At 35.2% G+C, this 27,647-nt stretch overlaps 1 protein-coding gene across 12 annotated transcripts in view; it reads left to right on the plus strand.

Moving 5' to 3' along the window:
* Positions 1 to 27,647, plus strand: part of DGKB (diacylglycerol kinase beta) — a 794,581-nt gene that overhangs the window by 261,673 nt on the left and 505,261 nt on the right. For all 12 annotated transcript variants that reach the window (XM_032402009.1, XM_032402007.1, XM_032402005.1 and 9 more), the window contains 4 exons: positions 8,396 to 8,513; positions 10,662 to 10,750; positions 10,833 to 10,949; positions 21,242 to 21,340. In XM_032402009.1, coding sequence (XP_032257900.1) covers positions 8,396 to 8,513; positions 10,662 to 10,750; positions 10,833 to 10,949; positions 21,242 to 21,340 — 423 coding nt within the window. The remainder of the gene's footprint in view (positions 1 to 8,395; positions 8,514 to 10,661; positions 10,751 to 10,832; positions 10,950 to 21,241; positions 21,341 to 27,647) is intronic.

Raw genomic sequence — 27,647 nt, forward strand, 5'->3', positions numbered from 1 at the left:
ATAATTTCTCTCTTTTTTCTCTATTCAAAGTATGATCTAGTTTAAAAAACTATTGACCTTCTCATCATTTTATTTACTGCAAGAAATGCCCTAAAATTATTTCATTCTCTGGTTCTTGGGGGGCTCCATCTCATTCCACAATCACCCTCCCCATGAAGAAAATCTGTTTTATTGATAACCAGTACTTGGAGAAGCCAATTATATATTGAGGTAGTTGAGAATATATAATATATAATATTATATATTGTGACATATATTATATATATATAATGTCATATATATATATATATATATATATATATATATATATATAACACATAAATTTTTCTTACATATCATCAGATCAGCCAGCCTTTCATTTTAAGCTTAGCAAAAGTTTTCTTGTATCAGTGCCTCCAGTGGTAATTAAATAGTGCTTTGGGGGGAAAGAAATCAACCTAAGCTTAGAATGGGATATGACAGCGACTTTGAAACCAAACCTTGCTACCCAGCCTTGACGTCAATTTCAGTAATCGTTAATTTCAAACTCAATGAGTCACTACTGAATTTTTGTATTTAGCATTAATAAACAAGAATTAACCATAACATGCATATAGTAAAATGTATACTTAGACTCAAAGAGCTTTACTGATAGAAAGCACGCATACAGTATTTAGAATTTTGAGCCACAAGAACATAACGTCCACCACTTGGCTGCTGACTCCAAAACTTTGCATACTTCTTGTTACCAGAGATAACAGTTTTGCAGATTCAAGACTATACCACAGTTACTCAAGAGACCAGATTTTTAAAAGCCCTCAAGAAATCTTACAGTCTGTGTTTGTAAAACATGTGAGAATATATACAAATATGTTTGTACATATTTGCATATGGGTTTGGGAATATATAAGTGGGCTTCAGGAAAGTAACTTTTGTCTCTTTTTCACCTGAATCTTCAAATTCTTTTCTATTCAGGTGAATCTTGACCCTTCACGAGGCCTATAGGACTTTAGATATGGCCAGAGGAAGGCAGAGAAAATTACTAATAGATGATATACAAGATGTTATCCTTAAAGTAAACATTAAAACAAAGATAATATAGATCTTATTGTTAATACATATTTCTACATTTTGAAAATAAATGAAGCAGTATTTCCTTGTATCTGATGTTCTCATACTATACATAACCAGGTATCTTTTTGTAATAACCTATTGTATATCTCTATATTATAAATATTTGTTTAATTGTTTAATACACCTTCTGACAAAGTGTATGTAAGTCAATCAGGAGAAAACAAAAAGAAAATTTGTAAAATGTTAATATTTTAAGGTTTAGTGTATATTCTACACAGAAAAAGTTGTCAGATGCTAGTCAAGGAATTTCTGATAACAGTGCTCCTGAAGAGAATTTATATTTTTGAGGCTAAAATTGCGCTTATTCTAAATATTTGTGGAAATTTTAGTGTGAGGGAATGTGCAGGAATGAGTAAGTAAACCACTTGGTAGTTGGGGTGCTGGACAGCAAAACGCAGAAATGCAGACTTAGTCATCTATATTTAAAATAGTACAGAAAGATTTTGAAATGATGTTCATTTTTGGAAACTATTATTTAGAAATCCTTTGTAATTCAATTAATAAATATAGTTATTTTTAAAGTTATGAAAATAGCATGGGTAAATATAGTCCGCAGATCTATATGGATTTAATTAATTCAAACTCTTTTAAATAAACAGTACCTCATCAGTTTCTGGTGTAGCAGTAACTTTATTTCAACTGAATGAGAATTCTTTGTCATTAATTTCTGTCAGGTTAAGCATACCTAATTTACTTTATAACCCTATTCTTAAATTTATGGTTTGTGTTTTTAGTCATAGGAGATGTTTTTGGAGCTTAACAGGAAAAATCAATTTAGGGTTTCAAAGCAGTACCCAGTACTACGTTCCAAAACTGTGTTCCCAGTCAAGGCCACTAGATGGCAGGACAACATCGTCTAACATTTACAGATCAATTTAAGTAGGAGATGGCATTTTTTTTTTTTTTTTTTTTTTTTCCGCTGTACGGAACAATTCAGAGAGTTAAATCCCTTTTCCTTCGCTTTTTTTAAAAAAAGAATAAGCCAATAATCTTTTGAATTGTCTTTTAATAAAATGTATAAGGCATGTAATTATGATCACAAAACAGCATTTATTTGTTAGAAACAGCTTTTTAATTCCAAGGCATGGAAAGTGTTTTACAAAGCAGGAATGACACAATGACAACTGAGTGATGAGGGACTTTTTTTAGTAATTGAGATTTATTTCCTTTTCTGTAGGCAGTTAATGTGTTATGTTATTACCTATAGAGAATGTGATTCATGATGCCATTTCCCCAACCCTCCCCCTAACCCCCCCCCACTTTTGCTAATCAAATTGGAAATCTAGCAGCTTTAGGTTGAATCCAACCATTTATTGTGCAGCCTGTCTTGTTATGTTGTCCTATATATTCTTGTCTTCTGTCAATTATGAGCTCAGGGAGTAGATTCTAATTGAGAGTGCATGTTAAATACCATGGTGTATTTGAAAGTGACTGTGGTGTACTAGCCAAATTACACAGATATGAACATTGCCTTGGGAGAGCAATCCTTACTTCTAATGCAAAGCAGAACAGTTGTGATTTCATTGTAGTTTATTTTTCTGTATCAACAGAATTTAAAAAGCTACTCTGTTTTGAATATTATCTGTTTGGGAACCAAAATCAGAAATGTAGTTTATCAGAACCTGACTCTCTATCTCTATCCTTTCTCTTATAAGAAGTCCATCAGACTTAGCATACCCAACATGAAATGGTACAGCCTCCTAGGTCTGAAGGAAAACTGAGAGTTTGGGTGGCACTTGTGAATTTGATTACACCCAAGGCATAGTCATTTATACAGGAGACTTACTCATTCTTCCTTTAGTGTTCACCTCACGGAAGAATTTTACAAATTCAATTTTGAATGAAAATATTTTATTTGAAATTAACTGCATCTAGCAATAAACTCTGCTGTAGTGATTAGCAAATTTTGTCTGTAAGGGAACAGATAGTAAATAATTTAGGCTTTGTGGACTATAAGGTCTCTTTTGCAAATGCCCAATTCCTCTGTTACAGCTGGCGTAAAAGCAATCACAGACACTAGGTAAAGGAAAGAGCGAGGCCATGGTCCAATAAAACTTTATTTACAAAAATAGGTTGCCAGTCAGATTTGACCCAAGGGCCATAGTTTTCTGACCCCTGATTTATTCTGTCACTAATCTTTCATATTACAAACAGAAAGAGTTTTAGTTTATTTTTAGTCATTGAGGAGAAAGGCATCTAATACCCTTTATTTAACTCACTTAAGATAACCCCAGCAAGATGTGTGGACTAATGAAGAGATAGTATGGTAGTAGTGAAGTTCAACAAATTGATCTTTACCTTGGCTCTATTATTAACTAACGAGGTCATTTTGTGCTAGCCAGTCATCCTCTCTGGACACAGTAAAAATAAGCTAGGCAAGGGGCACCTGGGTGGCTCAGATGGTTAAGCGTCTGCCTTCGGCTCAGGTCATGATCCTAGGGTCCTGGGATCGAGTCCCGCATCGGGCTCCCTGCTAGGCGGGGAGCCTGCTTCTCCGTCTTCCTCTGCCTCTCTCTCTCTCTGTGACTCTCATGAATGAATAAATAAATAAAACATTTTAAAAAAATAAATTAAAAAAAATAAGCTAGGCAAGAATATCCTTTTCTTTTTCTAATATTATGTCAGTTTGGACATTCCTTTTCTTAGGTGAACAAGGTAATTAGTACTGCTCCAATTCCTAGAGTCTGTAATCTTGGATCATTATTAGATTTTTCAAGGAAAATTCCTGAATTCATATTATCATAAAAACAGAAATACACATTTAAGTAGGAGCCTGGCTTAATATAAGACTCCCTTACCTTCTTAGTCTTGGATTGTAGTCTGGCATGTATGACTTTTGAATGGATATGTGTTTTGATTTCTCTATTTGTATTCTCAGAATCCTGGACTTTAAACACTATATGTAATTTAAACCTTGCTGTTGATCAAAATGTTTTAGGATGTATTTTTTTTCACCTGACTCAGTAAAGTGAAAGTAACTGTTTGGTGTGCCTCCTGATTTCTGATGGAATCTATTTCCTGGTGAAATTTCTGAATATAATGGAGAGCTAAAGATGATGCATTCTTAATAGACTAAGCTATATTTGGAAAACTAATGCTTCTCACTCTATTTTTCAAGATTTAATTTGGTTGAGATGTTGTTTTGCTGTTTATACACTGCTCAATCTAGAAAGGAATTATTGAAGCTGGATAAATGCAACAAGTCTTGAGATTCCAGATTGGGTCATTCAAGGGAAATGACTATGCGATGTGATGGGCTGGTGCATTTTCATTTGAACCCAAAAATGGCAGGGCCTGAGGCTGACCTAAGAAAGTGGGGTCTGGAGATAAGCAGTTGATATCAACTCCACTCAGAATTTTAAAATGTCTCTCAGCATTTTCTTTGTCCAGACCTGATATAGCTCATCTTTTTGTCTAAAAGAGCAGTTTCTTTTGTATTGTTATAATTTTTTGGAGACCTTGAGTAGAAAAGTAAGGTAATTTAATGGTCCTTATTATTTAAGGAGTTGGAATTAATTTGCAACATTAGCTCTTAAATGTGTTTTAAGTGAGGTCAGTTAAAACAGGGATGTGGCCATGTATGGAGGTTAGGAGCATTTTGGCTGTGACATTAGTACAATTTCTCCTTGAGGTCTTTTGAAAAAAATGATATTATTTATAATAGTTCTAGTTCACTTGAACATGATGTGTGATCTTGGATACATTTAAGGAAAAACTAAAATTTCAGAAATCACTAGAATAATGAAATAGGTTTCAAAAAGTTCCAAAGGGCATTCTTGCCTTTGAAACCTCCTTTTGACTATAGGGTAATAAAAGGGGAGGAAGAACGTGGAGCTCCTTCTCCATGTGAACTTGCTTACATTTCATTAAGTATTTCTCTGTTGTAATCGGTTCACAGAACTGAACTGTTTCAATTTTAAAGCATAGTGTTTTATAAATATCAGGAATAAATTTCTCTTAAGAGTGATGTCTGGTAATGAAAAAGTGAGAACAAAATTTTTATGAAACAAATTATAGTTAAACCTACAAACATCCTTCTCAAGTCTTTTGGCTGAAACATTGAGATGTTACACAGCTCAACCCAATGATGGTAATAATATTTGCTGTTTATATAACACCAGTCTTCTGAGGAGCTAAATTGACTTCACAGATATTATATAATGAAAGCTCACACCACGGCCCGGTAGAGGAAAGTAGGTGCTTTCATTTTATTAGAGAGGAAAATAAGAAGAAAGGTGAAATGCCTTATGTACATTTTCGTAGTAGGCCAGGAATAGAACCTTCTGGATTTCTTCATCATTTCTTGTTTAGAAAAATGAATTCCTTTCTATGACAATAAATATTTATTTGCAATAGAAGTACTAATAGGACTATGCTTTAGTGGCTGATAGAATATAGTAAGGGACAGATTCTCCCCGGCCCCCACTAAGTTTACCATCTAAATAAGACAAACAAGACAAGACATGAAAATACAGAGCGCTGGAGTATAATTTGCCCTGCTGAGAAATAGTTGGCTCCTGGTTTCAATTTCTTCTCTTGAAGTCACATACATATTTCATCCTTTGCATATTTGGGCAATGTATCCGGTTAAGAGTTATAAAGCTATTTAATTTGTTTTTTGGTAAAGTATTTTATGTCTGGGTAATGGACTTGTCCATCAGTTGCAGCCTGTAACATGGCTAAGTGTTCTGATTGACAGAACACCCACGTTCAGACTTGTTTATTTTTTGATAAGGAAAATGCCAGCTAACTTAGTCCATATGTGCTCTTCAACAGGATGAGGCTTATTCACATGTAATGGACACTCATTTAAAAATAAAATGACAAGGATTATGAGAACAGTAATACATATGAAAATTAGGTTTTTTCCCTTTCCTCTTTTCACTTAAGAATCTTAGTTTAAGCTAACTTTATTTATCTATATCTCTATATTATACCTATCTGTCTGTCTATCTATCTATCTATCTATCTATCTATCTATTTATGTCTATATCTATATATTAAATTAACAGCCCCATTACTTAAACTTTTCACTCAGGATGTTTTATTCTTATTTGAAGGAATAGCAATTTTAAGATGTTGACAGTTTGAAAAATACAGCAATGCTAAACAAATATATAAAATGTTCCATTCATATAATAATGATATTAGAAATCTTGTGATTCAAACAAACCAGCACTGGATTCAGAAATTACTATAAAACCTATTTCTTAAGTTGTGGAAGAAAATTGAAACACTAGTGTCTTCTGATGTCCTCTCCATGACACTCTCTACATAATTGCTTTTGTTGAGAGCTTGTTAGTCCTTTGTCAAAAAAAAAAAAAAAAAAAAGACTCTGAGCATTGTCAAGAACTGTGAAGGTTCTGAGAGTTACCCTACTTGTAAGTTAACAAGTTAGCTTGCTAACATTTCATGAATACTGGCAGAGGACATGAGACACCTGGGTCAGAAACAAAGGACTTCTTTATTTACAGCAAAGCAAACAATAGGAGCTGCATGTCTGAGCTAGTTCTCCTGGCCTGTAGAGTCTCACAGGGGTGATGGAGTGTGGCCCAAGGAATCACTGTGCACAGCGTCAGAGCTTGGAATCCTTGGCTTGGGGAAACTAAATCTTTTGTAATGTGCAGTAAACAAACCTGCATGACCTTTTCCTAGAAGGGAGAGATTATTTTTATTATACTGGACAATAAGTAAACCTGCCTCTCCTCTGGAGGGAGATACATCTCTATTGCCCAAGGCTGTTTGTTTTTCAAATATCATTGAAAAGATAGCCTGGAAAAAAAAGGACAGTTCTGCTGCTTACAAAATGTGCAGAAATTCAAGACACCCATGGAGAATTATCTCCCAGGAAGCTTTTTCATTAATGTTTCATATTATGATGCAAATTTGACATTTCTGGTTCTAATGTGAGAATTAGTTACTATGGATTTAATCAAGTATTTCAAATTTGGTGGTTTATCACTTGACTAGAAATAGGAAAAAGTGGTTGGGATGCATTATTAATATGTTAGTATCAAGAGAAATTAAATGATCTGGACATGTGTATGCTGTCCCACTACTACAGAAATTGTGTTACTGTCCCAGCACACAGTAGGTGATCAAAAAGTTTTATTAGGTGAATGTATTCTGAAAAATATGACAATTAGGCTAATGTGAAAAATCATGTCCTATAATGGTTTCTGTAGAATAAGTGATGTCTAAAATGAATCTGAATTTGATACAAGTTGGTGAATGGTGTACAAGGACTACATGTGAATGCAGAAAATGATAGTGACAAAAGTAATGATATATAATAACTTCATTTAGTACCTTGACCTTCTTGTAAGGAATTCAAGAGACTCATGAGCATCATATTATTTCATTTTACTTCAATCTGAACAATACAGATGTAATTAAATACCTATTAGAGAAATAGCTATATGATATTATATAGTTTTACTTAGAAAAATAAATCATAATTATAGTTGTTATCCTAAATGTGAATTAATTTAAACCTAAGGTTTTATTGCAGCAAATAACTACAGTAATTGTTATAAATACAGTAATATAGTTTTAATATTTTAGCACCTTTCTATGAGATTAAAATCATTCATATTTTACAAAAGAGGAACAACCAACACAATAATATAATTAGGTCCTTAAAAAAATTTACCTTTTAAAATTTGCTGTTTGTGACATATAAAAATATGCTGATGTAAATTATAAGCTATAAGTAATCCCCAACTGATGTCTTAAAATATTACCAATAACTTACCTTTAAGTATTGTGCTTTCCCATCCCATTCTGTCCCATCCCTCTGCCTCCTTTAAGACCCCACCCTCAAGAAATTTGCACATTCCTACTACTAAGCAAGGGTTAACATTCTTTCCAAGTTTTTATTTGTCAGGTTCTTCCACTGAAGAGTGTTTACTCTTTCTTTATTCATTTATTTGTTTCTGGAATTGTGCTAAGGATAAAATATTCAAAGGCGAGACAGACATGTCCTCGTTCTTAGGGAGTGCTCAGTTTGGCAGGTCATTATGATGGTTTGGGACATGCTGTTGGACTGTTGACATTAGACAAGAATGTGTGCGTTGCTATAGTATCCGAGATTTGTTAGCAGGATCTCATTCCACTAGAGCACATGTGTTTTTCTAGACTCTTTGGCGATCTTGGAGAAAGTCAGGGATGAAATAACAGATTGTCTTCAAATGCCTCCGTCCAGCTCTGAGTTTTATTGGCACTTGCATATTCCTCTGTTTATTTCATTAAGTGAAATCTGTTTCTCTTACGTCCTGTGCAGAACGTGAAGGATGATGGACAGCATGTGTGGCGACTCAAGCACTTTAACAAACCTGCCTACTGCAATCTTTGCCTGAACATGCTGATCGGTGTGGGGAAGCAGGGCCTCTGCTGTTCCTGTGAGTATACTTGCTTTGCCTGAATGTCATCGCCTCCAATGAAGAAAGGTTGATTTCATGGAAGAGTCCTATTTGTAGATGGAGACCTAAGAAATCATCCTGACCCTCCCTGTACCTAGGATTTATGTTTCCCTGCAGTATGTTCCTAAATGTTTAGGTCACTCTAGCTTTAACTTTCTTCAGTTTTAGGAAACTCTCCCTTTGGAAAAGAGTTAAGGGCATTTGCCAATTCATCAGCCATTTTCTTTCCATTGTAGTTTGACTTACGTATGATTCCCATTTTTTTTCTGGGATAATTATGAAAATACCTACCGGTTTCTCATATTTGTATCTTACTTATATTTGTCCTTTATTTCAAGTTAGGCACTTTATTCACATTGTCTTCCTATAATGAGCCAATTCTTTTAGGTCTTTTAAGAAACAATTGGATTAATTGATTATTAATTTGCATTCAAATTAAGAATACAAACCAATCTTACACCTCAGGCAGATGATTTTTAATGCTATCATGAGGAAAACCTTCCTATATAGTTAATGGATATTGGAACCTGAAGGATTGCCATCTCATGAGTTGTGGCCATTATTTCCACTTCAGTACACTTATCTTTGCAATTTTCATTGTATTCTGTTGAGTGAGTACTGCCAACTAGAATTTTCTGGTGGAATATATAACAATTAATTTATAAAAATCACCTAAGTATTTTTAAATAAACAATATTTATACCCGAGAAATGTTACATTCTCTAATGCCCCTGTTAAAACAAGGGATATTGTGTCCTCCTCACTAAAGTATGACATTCTCTTGGTCCAGCAATTTGTCCATCCATTTCCTTTTCTGCTCTCTATGGAGTTACTGAAAATATCAAGTTTATTAAACACAGCCCATTTTTGTGCATTTACATTAAATCTAATTTCTTATTTGGCTTCCATACAGTATATGGTTTTCCAATATTATTTTTAGGCAGCAGCGTCTTTGGTAGTATATCTGAGAATTGACTTCCTCTCAGATGTATTCTTTGACATTAAAAACCATGTTTTAGTGATATCAATTAACCACATTTAAGTGATATTAATAAGGTTATATGAAATTGCAATATGTCACTTCAGAGGGCAGTTTCTGGTGGCCACGTTTGAAAGGCTAGTTATGGTAGAACATTCTTTATGTACAAAGGAAGTAATTTGTTTTTCAAGTCTTATTATTTTTAAAGTAAAGGATTTTTCATGGTAGATTCTACGAATGGGAGCATATGAAATAAAATGGTAACTCAAATAATGTGAGTGATGTCAGATAGAGAGTGAGAATTTTGTTCACAAATTGTAACTGACCAGTGTGGCAAATGCATTCCTCAACATTATCACCAATATGGGAAAGAAGAAAAAGTCTGCCTTCTTTCTCAGTGTCACCAAAGGAAATCACAATGAGGATATTTTGGAACAGTTTTACTATATGACTATTATGTAGATTTAGTATTTTTCATTCTAATTCTATGTAGTGGTTTGTTTTTGTTTCATTGAGAGGGATACATGGTCATTTTTTCTTTAGTTTTTGTTCTATTTATTTATACATTTTCAGAGAAGGTTGTTCCTTTTGGACAAACAGTACCATGATGGCAAATGAGGGATAAACTTATACTGAAGGCCTGGCATGTGTGATGAAATCTACTCTCTGGAAATGGACTAATCAGCCATTTAAGGTTTAGATAAATCAATAGAGAAAGTAGCATAAACTCGTGGGCTTTTATTTCCATGCCCTCCAGCTGCTCTCATGCCTATACTTTGTAAAATATAGATCTCTTCCTTCTAGCAAATGACACCAAGCCATTTGGCAGTCATCAATTTATCTTTAATATTTCTGTCATCTGGGAATTATTGTGAAAAATTTGAGTGAGGCCTGATTTAATTAAGCATTTCCTGCTATGCCATGATAGAGGAGTCTTGGTTTTTCACATGCATAATATTTCCTGTACTAATTGGCCTTTTGTATTCCCTGGCAAAAACAGTCAACTTAGACTTTTTCTTGATGTAGCTGATTGGATTGATTAGGGAGCAGTGGATATGAAATGAGGTTCTGTTAATATCATTCTTTCCCTATAAAATTACAATCAGGACCAGGATTAGCTCTGAATGTGTGTACATGTTTCTTTTCAGTTTGCAAGTATACGGTCCATGAGCGCTGTGTGGCTAGAGCACCTCCTTCTTGCATCAAGACTTATGTGAAGTCCAAGAAGAACACTGATGTAAGTGTGCGGCTCTGCTTACTTTCTTAGGGTGGTGGTTATGGATGCCTCTTCTTATCAAAGTGCTCTTGTTCTACTCTAGGTCATGCATCACTACTGGGTTGAAGGTAACTGCCCAACCAAGTGTGATAAGTGCCACAAAACGGTTAAATGTTACCAGGGCCTGACAGGACTGCATTGTGTTTGGTGTCAGATCACAGTGAGTAACATCGGAGAACAAATCTCTAGCATTCACTCACAATGGAGACTGTGTATCCCATACTTTCCAAGAGTTTTATCCAGGATGATCATGCTGAATTTTAGACTAAGCATAAAACCATATATCTCCCAAAGGGCTAAGGGTCGAAGTCAGATTTGTCCTCACAGAATTCACAATTTTAGAGCTAGTGACAACCTTAGAGATTATACCAGTATGCAGATTCCACCTATGTTCCACAGAGCTCTAGGAGGTACCAGGAAGGTGATGAGAAGCCATGGCTAGGGGTGGGCGATGCATGCAGGACACAGTCTGAGTAGAATTCAGCTCTCCCTCCATCCCTAATGCTATTTTGGAAGAAATTTCTATTTCACATGTTGTAAATTTATTTTAATCACAGAATCTATGGGCTTACAAGGGTAGACAGATGAATAATGTGATCCAAAGACCTAATTATATAGTGAAGACACTAAGACCAAGAAAAACATAGCAAATTGTCGTTGACCACATGGCTAGGTAGACATGCAAGTAGGTCCATATCTTAGTTCTTGATCCTTTTAAGAACTTATTTTGCCCTTCCTCACATCATGTTGTTGCCTTGCTCCTTCACTTATATCATATTTGAGGTATAAGATTTTACATATGGTATTTACATATAGTGTTTATAGATGTAAACTCTAGTCATTATAATGATATTGACAATTGAGAAAGAAGAGGTAAATTGGTCTTTTTCTGGGAAATTTTAGGACTCTGCCTGGTTTGCATAATTATCAACACCTGGTTCAAATAACTTCTGGAATAAATGCAGTTGTTAGATGGTAATGCTAGAGTTTTGTGTTTAATTTCTGGAAATTAATTAGAATGTCATTTTTATAATAGAGTACAAAAATATTTAGGGGATTGTTTCCCCTCCCACACACACACACGTTAATTTTGTTTTGTTTTTCCAGCTAGTGTATGAGCCCTCCTGTTATAGGAGAAATTGTTCTTGCTTTTGTGGGATTAAAACAGTAGGGAGCAGTGTTTCAGTTAAGTACATTTTTCTGTAGTGCCCCTCAACCCCATACCCCACAAACCATTTACAATTTTTCTTAAACACACATATGCATACACACAGGATAATGAGAGAAACAAACTGTGACTTGCATTTCAAAAATACGATTACATACTTTTTTTTTTTAATGAACACATTTTCTGCAATCATTTTCAGCTATTACTTGGTTAAATTACATTTACAGTTGAAATTTCCTCAATTATGAAAGAGTTTTATTTTTTTTGAAGTGTTTGGTTATTATAATAAAATGTCTGACAATGATTTAAACTACACATATGGATTACTTAAACTTGTTGAGTCCTCGGTTTTAAGAAGACCACAACTATTTAATTTTTTAGAAAATTTGTATACATTATGTAATATTAGGGTTTTTTTTGCTAAGTATCTATGTAGTTTTTGTTTCAATCTTGTAGAAGCCTGTTTCCCTTATTTTCCCAGTATAGTGCATCTTTCCTTTGTTCTGTCTTTACTTTAACATAAGCTGAATTTGGAGAATATCGGAATTTATTTCTCGTTTGTATTTCGAGTTATTTTCCCATTCTTTGTAAATTTCAAATGTGATGTCTTAGGTTTATTATTTTTCTTTTCTTTTTTTATTTCTTAAAAAATTAATGTGTTTTTTTTTTAAGATTTTATTTATTTATTTGACAGAGAGAGAGACAGCAAGAGAGGGAACATAAGCAGGGGGAGTGGGAGAGGGAGAAGCAGGCTTCCCGCATAGCAGGGAGCCCAACTGGGGCTCAATCCCAGGACCCTGGGATCCTGACCTGAGCCAAAGGCAGATGCTTAACGACTGAGCTACCCAGGCACCCTAAAAATTAATGTGTTTTAAATGTGTACTCATTTTGAATACTCTAAAAATATGCATTACTGCCTCTCCTAATACAAAGGCTTGTGAGCTTCTAGAATTTTCTTTATTTGACTGATCTCTTTCTTTCCTTTTTTAATCTCCATGAAATATGTCTTCTGGCCTTTCCATTCTATGGAAATGACTCTCCTTGAAGTTACCATTGCTAGTAGTCTGTTATTGATAGTCAAGCAATATTTAGATTCTTTTCTTGTTTTATATTCCATTTTGTTTTCCTAGTTTTCTTTCTTACGTTTTAATGTTCCTCTTATCTGTAATTCCATAAATCTACATTGCTGCCTCTTTCTTACATTGCTACTTACCAGTTGTACATTTATATTTGATCTTAATCTTGGCCCCAGCCTTGTAAGAAATTGGGCCTCCCTGGGGCACCTGGGTGGCTCAGTCAGTTAAGCATCCAACTCTTGCTTTTGGTTCAGGTCATGATCTCAGCATCATAGGATCAAGCCCTGCGTTGGGTTCCTCACTCAGCATGAAGTGTGCTTGTCTCTCTCCTTCTGCTTCTCCTCCCCACACTCTCTCTCAAATAAATAAATAAATAAATAAATAAAATTTTGAAAAAAAAAATTGGGCCTCCCTTTTGTAGGAAAGAGGGTGTTGCCTCTGAATAAACTATACTTTTTTTTTTTTTTTTAAAGATTTTATTTATTTATTTGAGAGAGAGAATGAGAGAGAGAGAACACATGAGAGGGGTTAGGGTCAGAGGACGAAGCAGACTCCCTGCCGAGCAGGGAGCCCGATGCGGGACTCGATCCAGGGACTCCAGGATCATGACCTGAGCCGAAGGCAGTTGCTTAACCAACTGAGCCACCCAGGCGCCCTGAATAAACTATACTTTTAAAAATCTCAGGATTTCATGCCCAAATTAATTCAGACAACATGCCCCTAACATCTTATTCTTAAGTAAAGATCAGTGTGTAAATGAAGATGGTTCTATTTGCCACTCTAGCAGAGCACAACATAAACCGTAAATGTCTTTAAATCCTTTGGTTCTGCTTAGGGAACAAGGGAGCACTGAGGGGTTTAAGGAAGAGTAAAAAAAATATATGGCTGCCAATTTACTAAGCTCTGCAAAGTCCAGAGCCTTCTGGTGAGCCTCGGCCTTATTTTTCACAAACCCTGATCTCTAGAGGTCCTATGGGTATTTGGTTCTTGAAACAAGACTTGCATAATTTTTTTTAAAGTTCTCATATATCCAGAAGAATATGTAGCCTTCTTAAAAGTAAGTTCATTTTCTATGCACTTTTGGATTTTTAACTGTAAGCCATTTTAAGGACACATTCATTAATTTAATGATTTCGTACCTAGGTTAAACAAAATATATTTACCCCAGAACATTTATATATTTAGTATAACCTATACTTTCTTCTTGAACCACTATGGAAGATTTTAGTGTAAGGTTGATCTGTTCTCGACCCCAATGTTTTCCTACTATTACTGACTGCCTTTAAACAGACTGAATCTCCTTTCTTCTGTCCTCATGCTTCCCAGAAAGTACTATTAATATAGCAAATATCTAGCAGAAGTTGTGAAGGAGATGGGCTCTGGCACCAGCAATGCTAAGCTTTAGGAAGACCTACCTGAACGGAGTCTATAGGAAATAGATCGCAAAGAGAAACGAAGAGAAAGAAACTTGGCTTCATTTCACAAGTTTCCCCAAGGCTATTGCTTTCTTTTATGTATTATTTTTGGAAATGGGTTGAGTCTTATAAGTCAGGCTGACCAGATTCCTAACATGTTCACTGTCAAACAATTAAGAGAGTAGTTGTTTAATCTTGGACCAGGCAGTTTCCTAGTTTGTAAAATGGAGTTAACAATACCTGTCTTACAGGATTGTTATAAGAATTAAATGAGTTAAAAAAAATCTGTGTAGGTGTGTTTAGGGCAAGACCTCACACATAGTAAGTACTCAGTAATTGACAATTATTATTGTAGTGAAAACTGGGTAAAATACCATAGGGGCACAAAATCCAACCCCTGGCTCACAGAAGGCACTCCATGAATATTACTCATGCCCTTTCTCTTTCACCTCTGGAAGGATCTAGTTGCCCAGTCTAAGTCAGAATAGAATAGCATCTGCATATTCTAAAATCATCCAGAACCATGTGGTCCTGAATCTCACTAAATCTTAGACTAAGCGGATTTATTTATATTCACAAAAAGCAAGTATTCCAGCTTTCTCTCTTCTATCAGACATGGTATCATCATGCTTGCAGTCATTGGAAATAAAGTTAGAAGTCAATTTCTTTTATTCTTGTCTTTCACCTTTCTCTCATATATTCAACCTATCACTGAGCCTTGACATTTTCTCCTTAAAATATCTCTCTCGGATTTTAATTTTTGTAGCCATCATTCACAGCCCAAGTGCAAACTCTTAGCACCTCTTAACTAGATTAGAGTCAGAGTCTCTTGGCTTATCTCCCTAACAGAAGGTACTTTTCCTATAATGCAGGCTGCAAACCACCTCCAGAATCATCTTCTGAAAATACTAGTTTGTTATCATATGCTACCTTCAGCACCCTATAATAGTTCTGTGATAATAAATGCAGCCCTCACTTCCTCCTACCCGACCTGGTTTTCAGTTCCTCAAATATCAGACCCAAGCCTAAGCACATGACGTATATGTTATTCCTTTCTACACACAGCCCCTGCTGTGGCTGTGGAGAGCTATTGGCAGTCCCTTGGACAGCCACGCTTCCCCCTTACCTGTTACTTTTCTGACTCCATCCCCTTGAGTGTACCCCCTTCAATTCTAACTACACCTGAAAAACCAAATTAAGTTCTGTATCTGCCTTGAAATTTTCCTTGACACTAAGAGTTCTCCTTTTTTGAATACTTTCTGTACTTTTATTCCATACCAGAAGGAAAGACTAAATGCTCTCTAGAGGTTTCATGTCTGCATATTAAGGTTGTGCACGCTTTTAGATTACATTGTGATCGAGCTCCTGGTCAAAAATATACATTTTTTTTTCCTCATCACCTAAAATGCTTGACAGAGTATGGAGCTTAGAGGAGGTCCTTGATAAGTTCACTTTAATGACTGATATATTTGTCTTCTTAATGTTAAATATTGAATTTTAAATGCACGTCTTAAATTCTGTTTTTTTAGAAGATCATCCTGTAATATCTAAATCTGTACCAGGCATACAAGTAGGTTTAGACAAATATTAAAGATAAGAACTCATTTTAAACCCTCTTTTTAGTCAGCACTTGTGGCTTCTTGAAATGATACTAATTTGTCATCTTGTAGATACGAAGTTAAGCTCTTAGGAAACTGAGCTTTATATCCTGTTGCAAATCTAACCACTTAAAAAAATAAAAAGAGAAAACTCCTAAGAAGACTGTGAACTATCTTCTAGCATTTATGCAACCATTTTCTTGTGTTTTATAATTCAGTTAGCCAGGCTAAATATCTTCATTGGTTCTCTCTTCCTTCTCTTGCTTACATTCTCTGTTCCTAAGATCCCACTGTGAATATGAGTTCATTTCTGCTGAGAGTGTATTTCCTTGACATTCTATTTAAAACAAGTTGTAATTTGCTCCTGATTGTAGTAAAATGTCCCTGGTGAGGTAGGACTCAGCAAGATAGGAGGGTGATACATTTCATTTAAACTTGACAAAAGAAAGCTTACTATGGCTATGAATTTTTTACTTTTGGTATCATGTAGGGCTAGTCCTTTATTAAAATATTAGGTTATGGATAGGAGTGTTTAAAGGTTTCCAGTGCCTTTCCAATAGGAACATTTATGCTTTAGCAAATGTCTGCATTAAAGCAGCACCCTGAATTTGCAAAATGTTAGAAACAAAAGAATGTATAAGCCAACAATGTTCCTTTAAATCAGGTCACTTAGTTTTTCTTTAGAAGAATGACTTCTGTGTCTTATTTTCCTACAAATACATATGGAAATTTATTTTCTAGTTTTCCTCCTTTGACTTGTTAGATCCCAGTGCTTTCTTCTCAATATAGTACTCCAACTCTTTTCACAACTCCATCCTGTAAAAGCACACACGTGCACACACACACATTCACACACATACATGCTCTCACATGTTTTCTTTTTCTGCCTAACTTGAGATCGCTTTTCCCAATAAACATAGATCTGGCTGTAAATTAGGTGCCATTGGAAATTGTCATAAACTCTGAAATTATTTCCAAGTGTTTAATTCACTTCCAGGAGAAGCTGGTACATATTTTATGGATTTCCTAGATATAGGACTGATTTGCTTAATACAAAAGAGAATTTCTGTACATACAAAAATAAAATGGCCTAAGGATTTCTATGCCTTACTCTTAAAAAATGCAAAGACACCCATGAATCAAAATAAAAACACTTAAGGTAACAATTTCTTATCTCTGGGGCTCCTTTGGCCATTTTATAGAAGAGGCAGGATTCATCGATGCTCTAGTTTATTTCTATTCTTGATGAGGATTTTTGTCTTTACAGTTTTGCTGATTTGGGATCTGGGTTATCTTTAAGACAATTTTCAGTCTTCAGCATCTTATTGACACTGCAAAGGACTCAGCTGTGTCTTTTTCTTATATGCTTGTCTGTAAAATGTCATGGTGACAAGTTTAAGCAAATTGTTTTTATTGCTGATTATGTTCACTTTTTTCCTTTTTAAAATTGTATTGAAAAATAGTATACTTGCAGAAGAGTATAAATATCCTAAGGGTAGAGCTGAATGAATTTTGCATAAATGAACACCTCATATAATAAGAATCTGATCAAGAAATAAAACATTACCAGTAACCTAATATTTTATGTGGGGGGAAGGAAGGAGCTTTTAAATTCTATCAGATGGCTTGTATTTTTTGATATTTGCCATTTTTAATAGACTTTTTATTCTTATTTTGGAGTAGTTTAGGGTTCACAGCAAAAAATGATCCTCACTTTTTTTAAAAGATTTTATTTATTTATTTACTTAAGAGAGGAGAGAGAGCACGTGAGTGGGGGAGGAGTGGAGGGGGAGGGAGGAGAGAGAATCTCCAGCAGTCTCTACTCTGAGCAGGGAGCCCGAAGAAGGCTCCAAGTGGGGGGCTCCAACTGGGGCTCTGCTCCATCCCATGACCCTGAGATTATGACCTGAGCAAAAACCAAGAGTGGGTCCCTCAACTGACTGAACTACCTAGGCTCCCCAAATAATGTTCACTTTTAATCTTGATAAATAGTAGTGGGAACTCTAAGTTACTTTTTTTGGCTTTCACATTTTGCACTTTGTCTTCAAGTGTGTCTCTGAGCAATATGGTGAATAAACTAGACCAGCTATACAAATTTGTCTTCTAGGTTTTAAAATTATGAGAATCATCAATAGTTCCCATATGGTGTCCTCCATTTTGACACTTTGGGCTTCATGCAATGTCATGGTGTTGATGGCCACCCAAATATATTTAGCAGCTGTCAGATTCCAGGCTTAAAAAAAAAGTATAAGGTATCACTGCACATTATTAGTTAATACAGACTTCTGGGGTAGGAGATTTTTCTTGCACCGACTGTCCCTGTCATATGGCTACCGACTTTCTTCTAGACTCTGCTACTTGCCCATGTTCCTGCAGGATTCTGCCTCACAGCTGCCTGCACAAAGCTCAGGGATACAGGCAACGAGACAGCAAACTAAAAAGGCCCATGCTAGTTTCATTTGGCGCTTATATTCTGAAATCCTCAAACCCAAATATGCAGAGTTACCCCCTATACACATACTCTATTTAGCTCATTAAGTGTGATTCTCTTGGAGTCATTAGTTCTTTCCTTTTGGCTGGAAAACAGGTCTTAAAAAAAAGAAGAAAGAAAGAAAGAAGCTGTCATTAAGTTCATTTTATGTTTGCCATCTCTTCTTACATCTGGTAACCCTCAAATAACCACACAGAAAGGGTAGTTATCCTTTACCATATCAGTTGCAAATTGTTGGAAACACATGGAATGGAGGCGTGGAGGAGGCTGAGGCCCTCAGAGGGCATATCTGTGGTCAGTGTGGCACTCAGAGGGCCCTGCCCCTCTGTCCTTCAGAGTCACATGTGAGGCTTCACGAACTTCCATCAAGAGGAAAAAGTCAGGACTTTCTCATTCTGTACATGCAAGGATTTTTATTGTAGATCTTGCCTCTACAAATTAGAGGCTTCTTGGAATCTGCATTCTCAGTTTTAAAGAGGTCCTAAAGGATCAAAAAGCAACAGCCTTTTTGCTGTGAACCCTGGTACAGAAGAGCCTTAAGATTCATCATTTGTTGGGGCACCTGGGTGGCTCAGTTGGTTGAGCAACTGCCTTCAGCTCAGGTCATGATCCTGGAGTCCCGGGATCGAGTCCCGCATCGGGCTACCTGCTCAGCAGGGAGTCTGCTTCTCCCTCTGACCCTCCCCACTCTCATGTGCTCTCTCTCTCTCTCATTCTCTCTCTCTCAAATAAATAAATAAAATCTAAAAATAAAAAAAAAAAGATTCATCGTTTGTCTTTGGTTTTGGTTCATTTTTCATAGTGATTGATATGTAAGTTTCCTAGGACTGCCATAACAAAATGCCACAAAATGAGTAGCTTAAAACAGCAAAGGTTTATTCTTTTTTAGTTCTGGAGGCCAGAAATTTGAAATCACGATGTTAGCAGGGTCATAGTCCATTTGAAGTTTGTCTGGCAGAATGCTTCCTTGCACCTTCCTAGGCTCTGCTGGTTGCCCGCCATCCTTGCTGTTCCTTGGCTTGAGGCCGCATCTCCAAATCTCTGCCTCTGTTGCCCCATGGCCTCTTCCCTCCATCTCTGTCCCTCTAGGTCCAGATTTTTCTCTTCTTATGAGGACACCAGTCATTGGATCAGAGCTCCTCTTCATCCAGTAAAACTTCATCTGAACCTGAATACATCTACAGATACCTTATTTCCAAATAAGTTCACATTCACAGGTACCAAGAGTGAGGACTTCACTGTACCTTTTGAGGAATCCATTGTCCATTATGTCCAAATTCCAGAGCCATGATTTATTCTAAGGAAATAGATTAGGTCCAATAAATTAATAATATATTTCACCACCAAATTTTCACTCTCCAAATCAGAACATCTATTTATTTAGTTCTTTTGTACATGTGGCTTGAACTTCTTTATCTTTAACCCCTCTTGCCTCTTGACATAGATCAGCAGTGCTTGGTAAGAAGATTAAACCACTCTTTTAGAAGTTTACATGTCACTGAGAAGCAGCTGCTAACTATGGATGAATATGGAGAGGTTCTTTCATTTCATGTAAAGTGGCCTAATGTGCAGTAATCATTGCCCAAGTAGCCTTAACTCAGGGCAAGGAGTTAGCATGACAGACGTTTTTGATTGAAGGACAACAGAAATACCCCTTCAGGGGAGTTCTATCACCAACAGTAAATCAACACTCTTTAGGGGTTTATGTTTGATTGCTAATTAACTGCTTACTAAGGTAAGCTTGTTTTGAAAATTAATGTAGTCGTGACTTAAATGGAGTGACTTTGGTTCAAAACTGAAAAATGATGCAGCTCCATTTTTGTTTTGAACAAAACATGTTACTTTATTAACATGTATAATTGTTCTAAAGTAGTAATATTTTATATCAAATTGTATATTTTAATAATTGTATATTAAATTAATATGGAGTGAGAAATCCCTAGATGCCTTTAGCAAATTTGTATGATTCCAATAATAACTATCACCTCAATTTTAAAAATCACTATTTAATGCACTATGTTATAACACCTTAATTTACACTTGTGACCAAGATGGATAAAAATACCAGTTTAGGTTCATACATGTTGAAAAGTAAATAACACATTATATGATTATACACTAACAATGTAGAGCTGATAAATACAATATAAAGATAAATTTTTATAATCATAATCATCTTCTTATATTTATATCCTGCTCCTACTGAGCTGAATCTCTGGTTACATTTACATATTGAATTACAAAGTTAAAACTAATGATGGGATCAATTATGCCCCATACTGAGCTGTGCACTTTGGAATGACTTTGAGAAAACAGGAGGGTCAAAAAAGAAAAAAAAAAAAAAAAGCATCCACAGCTCACAGTGGTTTCAAGATTATGCTAACAGATAAGCAAAGGAAGAGACAATAATTTGTGTTTGTCAAAGAAATCAGGCTTTTATTGGTATAAAACCTAAAGTACATTTTTAATATAAACATTTCTCAGAATTCAAAAATATATATTCTGGGTCACAGAAGTTGCTGAATGGTGGATTTAAGGTAGATATATAAGGGCAAATGTAACATCATTCCCTTTATGATCCTCTTAATTGTTCTTGGAATTCTTTTGATGTATTTTTAATGCATTTGCTGTATCTCGGTTGAAATATCTGCTCCATATTTGCTGTTGTCATTCCAAATGATAGTGTCTTCTTTCTCTTTCCTAGCTGCATAATAAATGTGCTTCTCATCTCAAACCTGAATGTGACTGCGGACCTTTGAAGGACCATATTTTACCACCCACAACAATCTGTCCAGTAGTACTGGTGAGTTTTTCCTTCTCATCATTCTGCTCTAACTTGGCGTTTTTATGACAAACTGGTACACTATACCACTAAATGCTCCCAGGGCTGATTTTCCATTGATCAAGGCAGCGCTCTATAGATCTAAAATACCTCATTACTGCCGAGTAGACATTTTGCCCACTATATTTCCTTTTTTCTTCATGGCACAATAAACGTTTTAGTAAGGTATGCTCTAACTGAAGCTGACTCAGGCTTTACCACTTAGTCATGCTGTACTTATCCTAAATTGTATAGGCAGAACACTTCTACATTTTACATGTTTTATAGATCTAGCTTCCCAGAATAATGAAGTTGTTCTTATGGGCAATTTTGCTGGGGATGCACATTATATATCTGCAGTGTTGAGTTCTCCTATCTAGGTCAGAGGCTACCTACAATGAGGACACATATGCTAAAGAAAGTTATGTACTGCCATTAGGTGTATTTTATTTTTTATTAGTGAACAATAAATTTAACCACCTGCAAAATACTTAATTAAATAAATATGTAAGTGGGAAATGCATAACTAAGTCAGCCCAGAGAAGAGCAAACCTTGACAGAAAGAGAAGTAGATATTCAAAGGTAATATTCATATTACATTTTGAAATCCAAATTGTTTCTTAAGTGAAACACTTATTTTACAAAACAAACTATTTTATATCCATAATGCAGTTCGCATTTTTAAAAATGACATGGAAATTAAGTGGCTGGAACTTTAGCTTGATATAATAAAAATACAACAACTAAGAAATGTTAGACAAATACTTTTCTAAAGGTCAACCTAGAAATTAATCAAATTACTCAATTTGCACCCACTTATGATTCATTTTGTAATTATCTGTAAAATACTGGTTGTATTTTAAATGTCTTTATTTAAAAATTATTTAAAACTCTTCATTTTCTCAAACTACAAATATAGAGCAAAAGAAAATACCTCCGCATTGCTGAGGATAGCAATAACTAATTCTAAGTTTCCTTTTTTCATGTGAGATTCATAAGACATCCTGTAGTAAATAAGATTAATTAAAAATAAGGAATGCCATATAAAAATACTTTACATTTTAGATGAATTTGGGTGTTATTTTATTCTTTCATAGTGTTGTCTTAAAGAGAAAGGACTTGTACAGTTTTTACATGTTTACATTCTTTTTAAAATTATAGTAATTTTACTAGTTTTGATGCAACCTTGATCTCAGATTTTAACCCTAGAAAGAAATTCATCATGCCGCCCTACCATCTAGCTGCCTGTGTAAAACCCTACTCAGTTCATTGAACCAGGGGACTACACTTACGTCAACCTCTGGTCACATAAAGTCAAGCATGAATTGCATTCTTTTTATTTCTCTATCTTTTCTTTCTTTGAGAGAATCAAAGGTAAAGAACATGTGTTACATGAATATTCTTATCTTCTAATGATCGTACAAAACCCTCTCTTTTTTTTTTTTAGATACTCTTGATTCTGAAGATTTATTTTCAAACATTAAATCTTCCTACAGTTTTAATCATGATTTGCATCTCAACATTTGCTCTTTTATCATTTCCTTGGTACTACCTACTCTATAATATTTGGCACTATTGACTACTTCATCCTTCATGAATGCCTACCTTTCACTGACTGCCATTATACCCCACTCTCCTGGGCTTTCTTCTGTTTCTCTGGATACTTCCTTTTTATCTTTCCTGGCTTTCATGACTTCATCCTGCTCCATGCCGGTGCATCCCTTTGCTCAACCCTCATATGTCACAGCTTTTCACTCTTAACATTCTTCCCAGTGGGATCTTGTTTATTTAGTTGACTTCATTATTATGTTAATTTATATTCAGTTCATCCTCCGTCCATAGGTTTGCATCTCAAACCTATAAAGCTGCAATGTGAAGGTCCCATGCTGTCTTACATGCCCACTATGTTATCATTATTCAATGTGCTAATGGTAGCTCGTATATAGAGAGCACATACCATACCAGCTACTATGCTAAACATATTCATTCATTAATTCAGCAGGTATTTATTGAGTGTCTAGTTGATGCCAAATAGTATTATAGGTAGGGAGGTAAAATGGTAAAAGCTAAATTAAATCTTTGCTTTTGTGGAGTTTTCATTCCAGCAATAAACAATGAAGTAAGAAAATTATTTCGTACCTGGTTGTACTTTAAATATAAAGGACAAAATTGAAGCAAAAAGAGAAAAAATGTGGGGCTCTAGTTATGAAAGGGGTAGTCAAGAAAGAGTTCACTAAGGGGATAGTTGAATGAACAGGTGAAGAATGTGCGGGAGTCACCCACATGACTCTCTGGGGATGGAACTTCACAGAGGAGTCACCAAGGATGGACAAGTAAAGACTCAGAGGCAGGAGAAAACTATCCTATCTGAAGGGTATCAAAGAGATTAATGGCTGGGCCTAAGTGAAAAGGAGGAGGAATAGTAAAGGAGAAGGTCGAAGATGTCATAAAATTTTCATACCCTGTAGGGCAATTTAGGCCACTGGAAGGTCTTTAGCTTTTATTCCAAGTGAGGTTGGAAGCTGTTAGAGGATTTTGACCAGAAAAGGGAATGATCTGACTTACATTTTAATTTATTTTATTTTATTTTTTTTAATACCTATGTATTTTTAAAATTATTAACATATAATGTATTTTTTGTTTCAGGGGTACATTTTCAAAAGAACAATGTAATTGTTGAGGGGACAGCAATGAACAAAAACATATGTCACACTTCTCTTTTCTCAGAGAATTAGGAACCTGGGATGTTGCTGAGAGCAAGGATGGTATAAAATGTTTGAGAAGTTTGAGGATTGGGAAGAAGTCACACAACAGGCACTGAGGAAAGTGGGAGCTTAATGGATCAAGGAAATACCATTTGTTTGGCAGGGAGTAATGAGCAGCCACTTGTTTATCATCATAAACTTAGAATAAAACCAGTAAGCTTGGATGAGTATATTTCTCTGGTCACATTCAGTCATATTTCTCCAGTTTTATTCTAGTTCCAGGAGTAGAATAGGCATAGCCTAGCCTTAAGGAGACTGTGTTTTGCTAAATATGATAAAAAGAGAGAGTAACCAGGGAGTTCAGGGTATATGCAATAGAGTGAGTGTAAGGGTTGACCATGGAATTTAAGCTGGGAGGTGAGGGAAGTAAGGACATGAAGAGGGAGGTACAATAATGGGTGTTAGGAAGAATATGTTGTAGATTATAGTTGAATCCAAGATTGTTGAAATCAAGGTTATCGGTGTCAGGTTGTGAGAGTGAGTGGGGTAGCAAACTGAGATTATGAAGGGGTTGCGGTCACTGGTAATGATACATATGAATTTGTTTAATCCTCAAAATGACACCATAAGATAAATATTATAACTATCTCCATTTTATTTATGAGTAAACTGAGAAACAGAGAGGTTAATAGATTTCCTGTGTCACATGGCTATGAGGTGACAGACCAGAATTGGAACCCAAGAAGAATCACCCCAAAACTCATGCACTGAACTCATCATTCTCACCCTTTCTCCAAATCCCAAAACAGGTCCTCTCCCTGTCCTGTTTGTCTTATCTTGGTAACTAGAACATTCATATCCTAACTTTCCCAAGACAGAAACCTAAGAATTATCATTGATGACTCATCGTAAATATCAGATTAATCACTGGGCGGCCTATTCTAATGTTCTCAATCCTTTTTTCTTCAGCCCAACTGTAACTGCCTCACACGTCACCATCACAAATCGTTCTCCAGGATTGTCCTAATGGTATCCTTACTGAATTGCCTCCATTCCATACGTTCTTCATTCTGCGGAAGCAGAATGGATCCACTTGCCAAAATGCAATCTAGTATTTTCCTGCTTAAATATTTTAACATATTTAAAATAAGTAAATATCCAGTAATTCTCTATTTGAATTCCAATTTATCTAGCATGTTAAGCAAGGCTCTAACTAGATCAACTCACCTAAACCCTCATATGCCAGTTGCATACTAGAAATCAAGAGAACTGTAGTTCTCTTAAGTACACCCACTTTCTAAAGCTTTTGGAGTTTTGTATATGTTAATAAATCAGCCTGAATCTCTTTACTTTAAAATTTCCCCTGCCTTGCTAAGTAGAAATTAAAGGTTACTTTTTTAGCCTGGAATAAATACTCATACTACTATTGGACCCGTTAACTATTGAAATACTAATAATATAAAGGAATTATGCAGTTGTTCTGCCCACATAATTGCTTAATCTGTTCTGACTGATGGGCTCTGAGACTTTTTAATTTGTAAACTCTCATTTGACATCCCAGGAATAACTCCACACCATATCACCCATTGTAAATTTTTAACTTTTGTTTAAAGAATATCATTAGTTTTCACAAATAATATAATCCTGTTTTCCTTTTTATTTTTCAATAACACTTTCCTTCTTAAAAATTATGAGTCCCATTTTCTCATGCTGATGTTCTTGAAGAAGAGCAGGTGAGGTTCAGAATCACTGCAGGATGGACGTGAATAGAAGAAATCTATCTCTATTCTAGGAAATATAAAATGAAGAACTTAAGATACCTATTTTTATTGAGATTTTTTTTTCCCCTTGCCTTGACTATATAGTCAGGAATTAGCTGTTGAATGAGTGACATAAACTTAATACGGAGCTTAATTCCTGGATGAAGCATCTAAATAACACACTACAAGGTCAAGGTCCACAGCAGCAGTCTTTTGATATTTTAGAACATCTTTTTAGGTGTTATTTATCTTTTAAAAAATCCTGCATCACATTTCTCAGCCTCCCAATTGCTCCCCAGCACTTGTTATTAACTTCAAGTTAATGATTCAGTAGATATGTGCTCACCTGTTATGGAGATTAGCAAGGTAAGCACCTTCTTTGCACTGATGACACACTTTTATTGGCATATACTACCAACGGCTTCCACACATAATTGGTCTTGATAGTGCCTATTGCCATAAAAATGGATTGAAACCAACTACTCCGAAATTAAAATTGAAATGTGACCAGTGAGTCTAGACATCAGATATAATCACTGTTTTCTGGGATTGCAGTTAATCTCTGGCATATTTCGAGAGTATTATAAAAAAACCATATTGCTTAAAATTTATGTAATTTAGAGATTTTTGTCAAGATACTCCTATGACTGTCTTTGAATACTTATAATGCTTTCTTTGAAAAATCTTCCAGCAAAAATGATGACACTCATGGTCCATTTACTGTCATATCGAAGAAAATTCAGAACTGTTTACAAAGGCAGATTTCTTGAAGGCCTTGCCTCATCCTGCCTCCAAACAAATGGAAAGTGATTCCAATCTATTCAGTGGGGACTCTTGATAAACAACTTAATTTCCATAAAAGGCCATTAATCCTTCCCAATTGATTGCTAAAATGAATATTTCTCCTTTGAATGGAATCTATTAAAAAATATATTCTTGATTCTCCTTGTAGATTGAACTCGGAAATTTCTGTTGTCCAATCTCAAAGTGACAATGCAAAAAATTGTAATAATTTCATGTAGAACATGGCCTGATAAGCATGAAATGCACCTTTTATGTTCTTTTATGTTCTACATTTTACCCCCAACCAAAGACAGACTTGGTCCATTTGTTTTAGTCCCTTACTGAATTGCTTTAATTTTATTCGGACTCACCATTATGTCATTAACCTACATTGAAAGACATTTTAAAAATCCTATAAGACTCCTTGTTGTAACAACAAAAGCTATGTTTTTAGAGATGCCTTCATTACCTAACAGAAATCCTTCTCAATTCTCTTTATTGTGGTTTGTTATCTTTTGTACCCTATCAATCCTATTACCGTTATGGGTTTTTTTAAAATTATATATTATTACATATTTATTATTTGCACACACACACACACACACACATATGTTAGCCCCCTGCCCCCCCCCCCCCCCCAAGAAAGGCTGAATACAATAGATCCAGGCATTGTGTTTAAATTAAATAAAAAAAAAAGAAGGTTCCATATATGCATTTAGGATAAAACAGAATGCCTGGATCTATTACTTTCATGTTTTATATTCTATCCTTAGAATGCACAGAGGTAAATGCATACCACATTTGGCAATGATGCATGTATTTATGTTATTTACTTCTTTGTGCTAATCCATAACTTTATTACTATCCCATCCATAAATTTCTCTTCATTATAATGGCCTCAGAACTTCTAAAATTATTTTCAATAGTACATAAATTTGTTAGATCACAGAAATCAATGAAATAGGCTAGATAAAGTCCCTTTGATTCTTAGAGTAATTTTGTAAAGGAAGCTACAAATTTGATCAACTTCTCTAGAACTGT

The sequence above is a fragment of the Phoca vitulina genome, unplaced genomic scaffold, assembly GCF_004348235.1.
Source record: "Phoca vitulina isolate PV1807 unplaced genomic scaffold, GSC_HSeal_1.0 scaffold4, whole genome shotgun sequence".
NCBI lineage: Eukaryota > Metazoa > Chordata > Mammalia > Carnivora > Phocidae > Phoca > Phoca vitulina.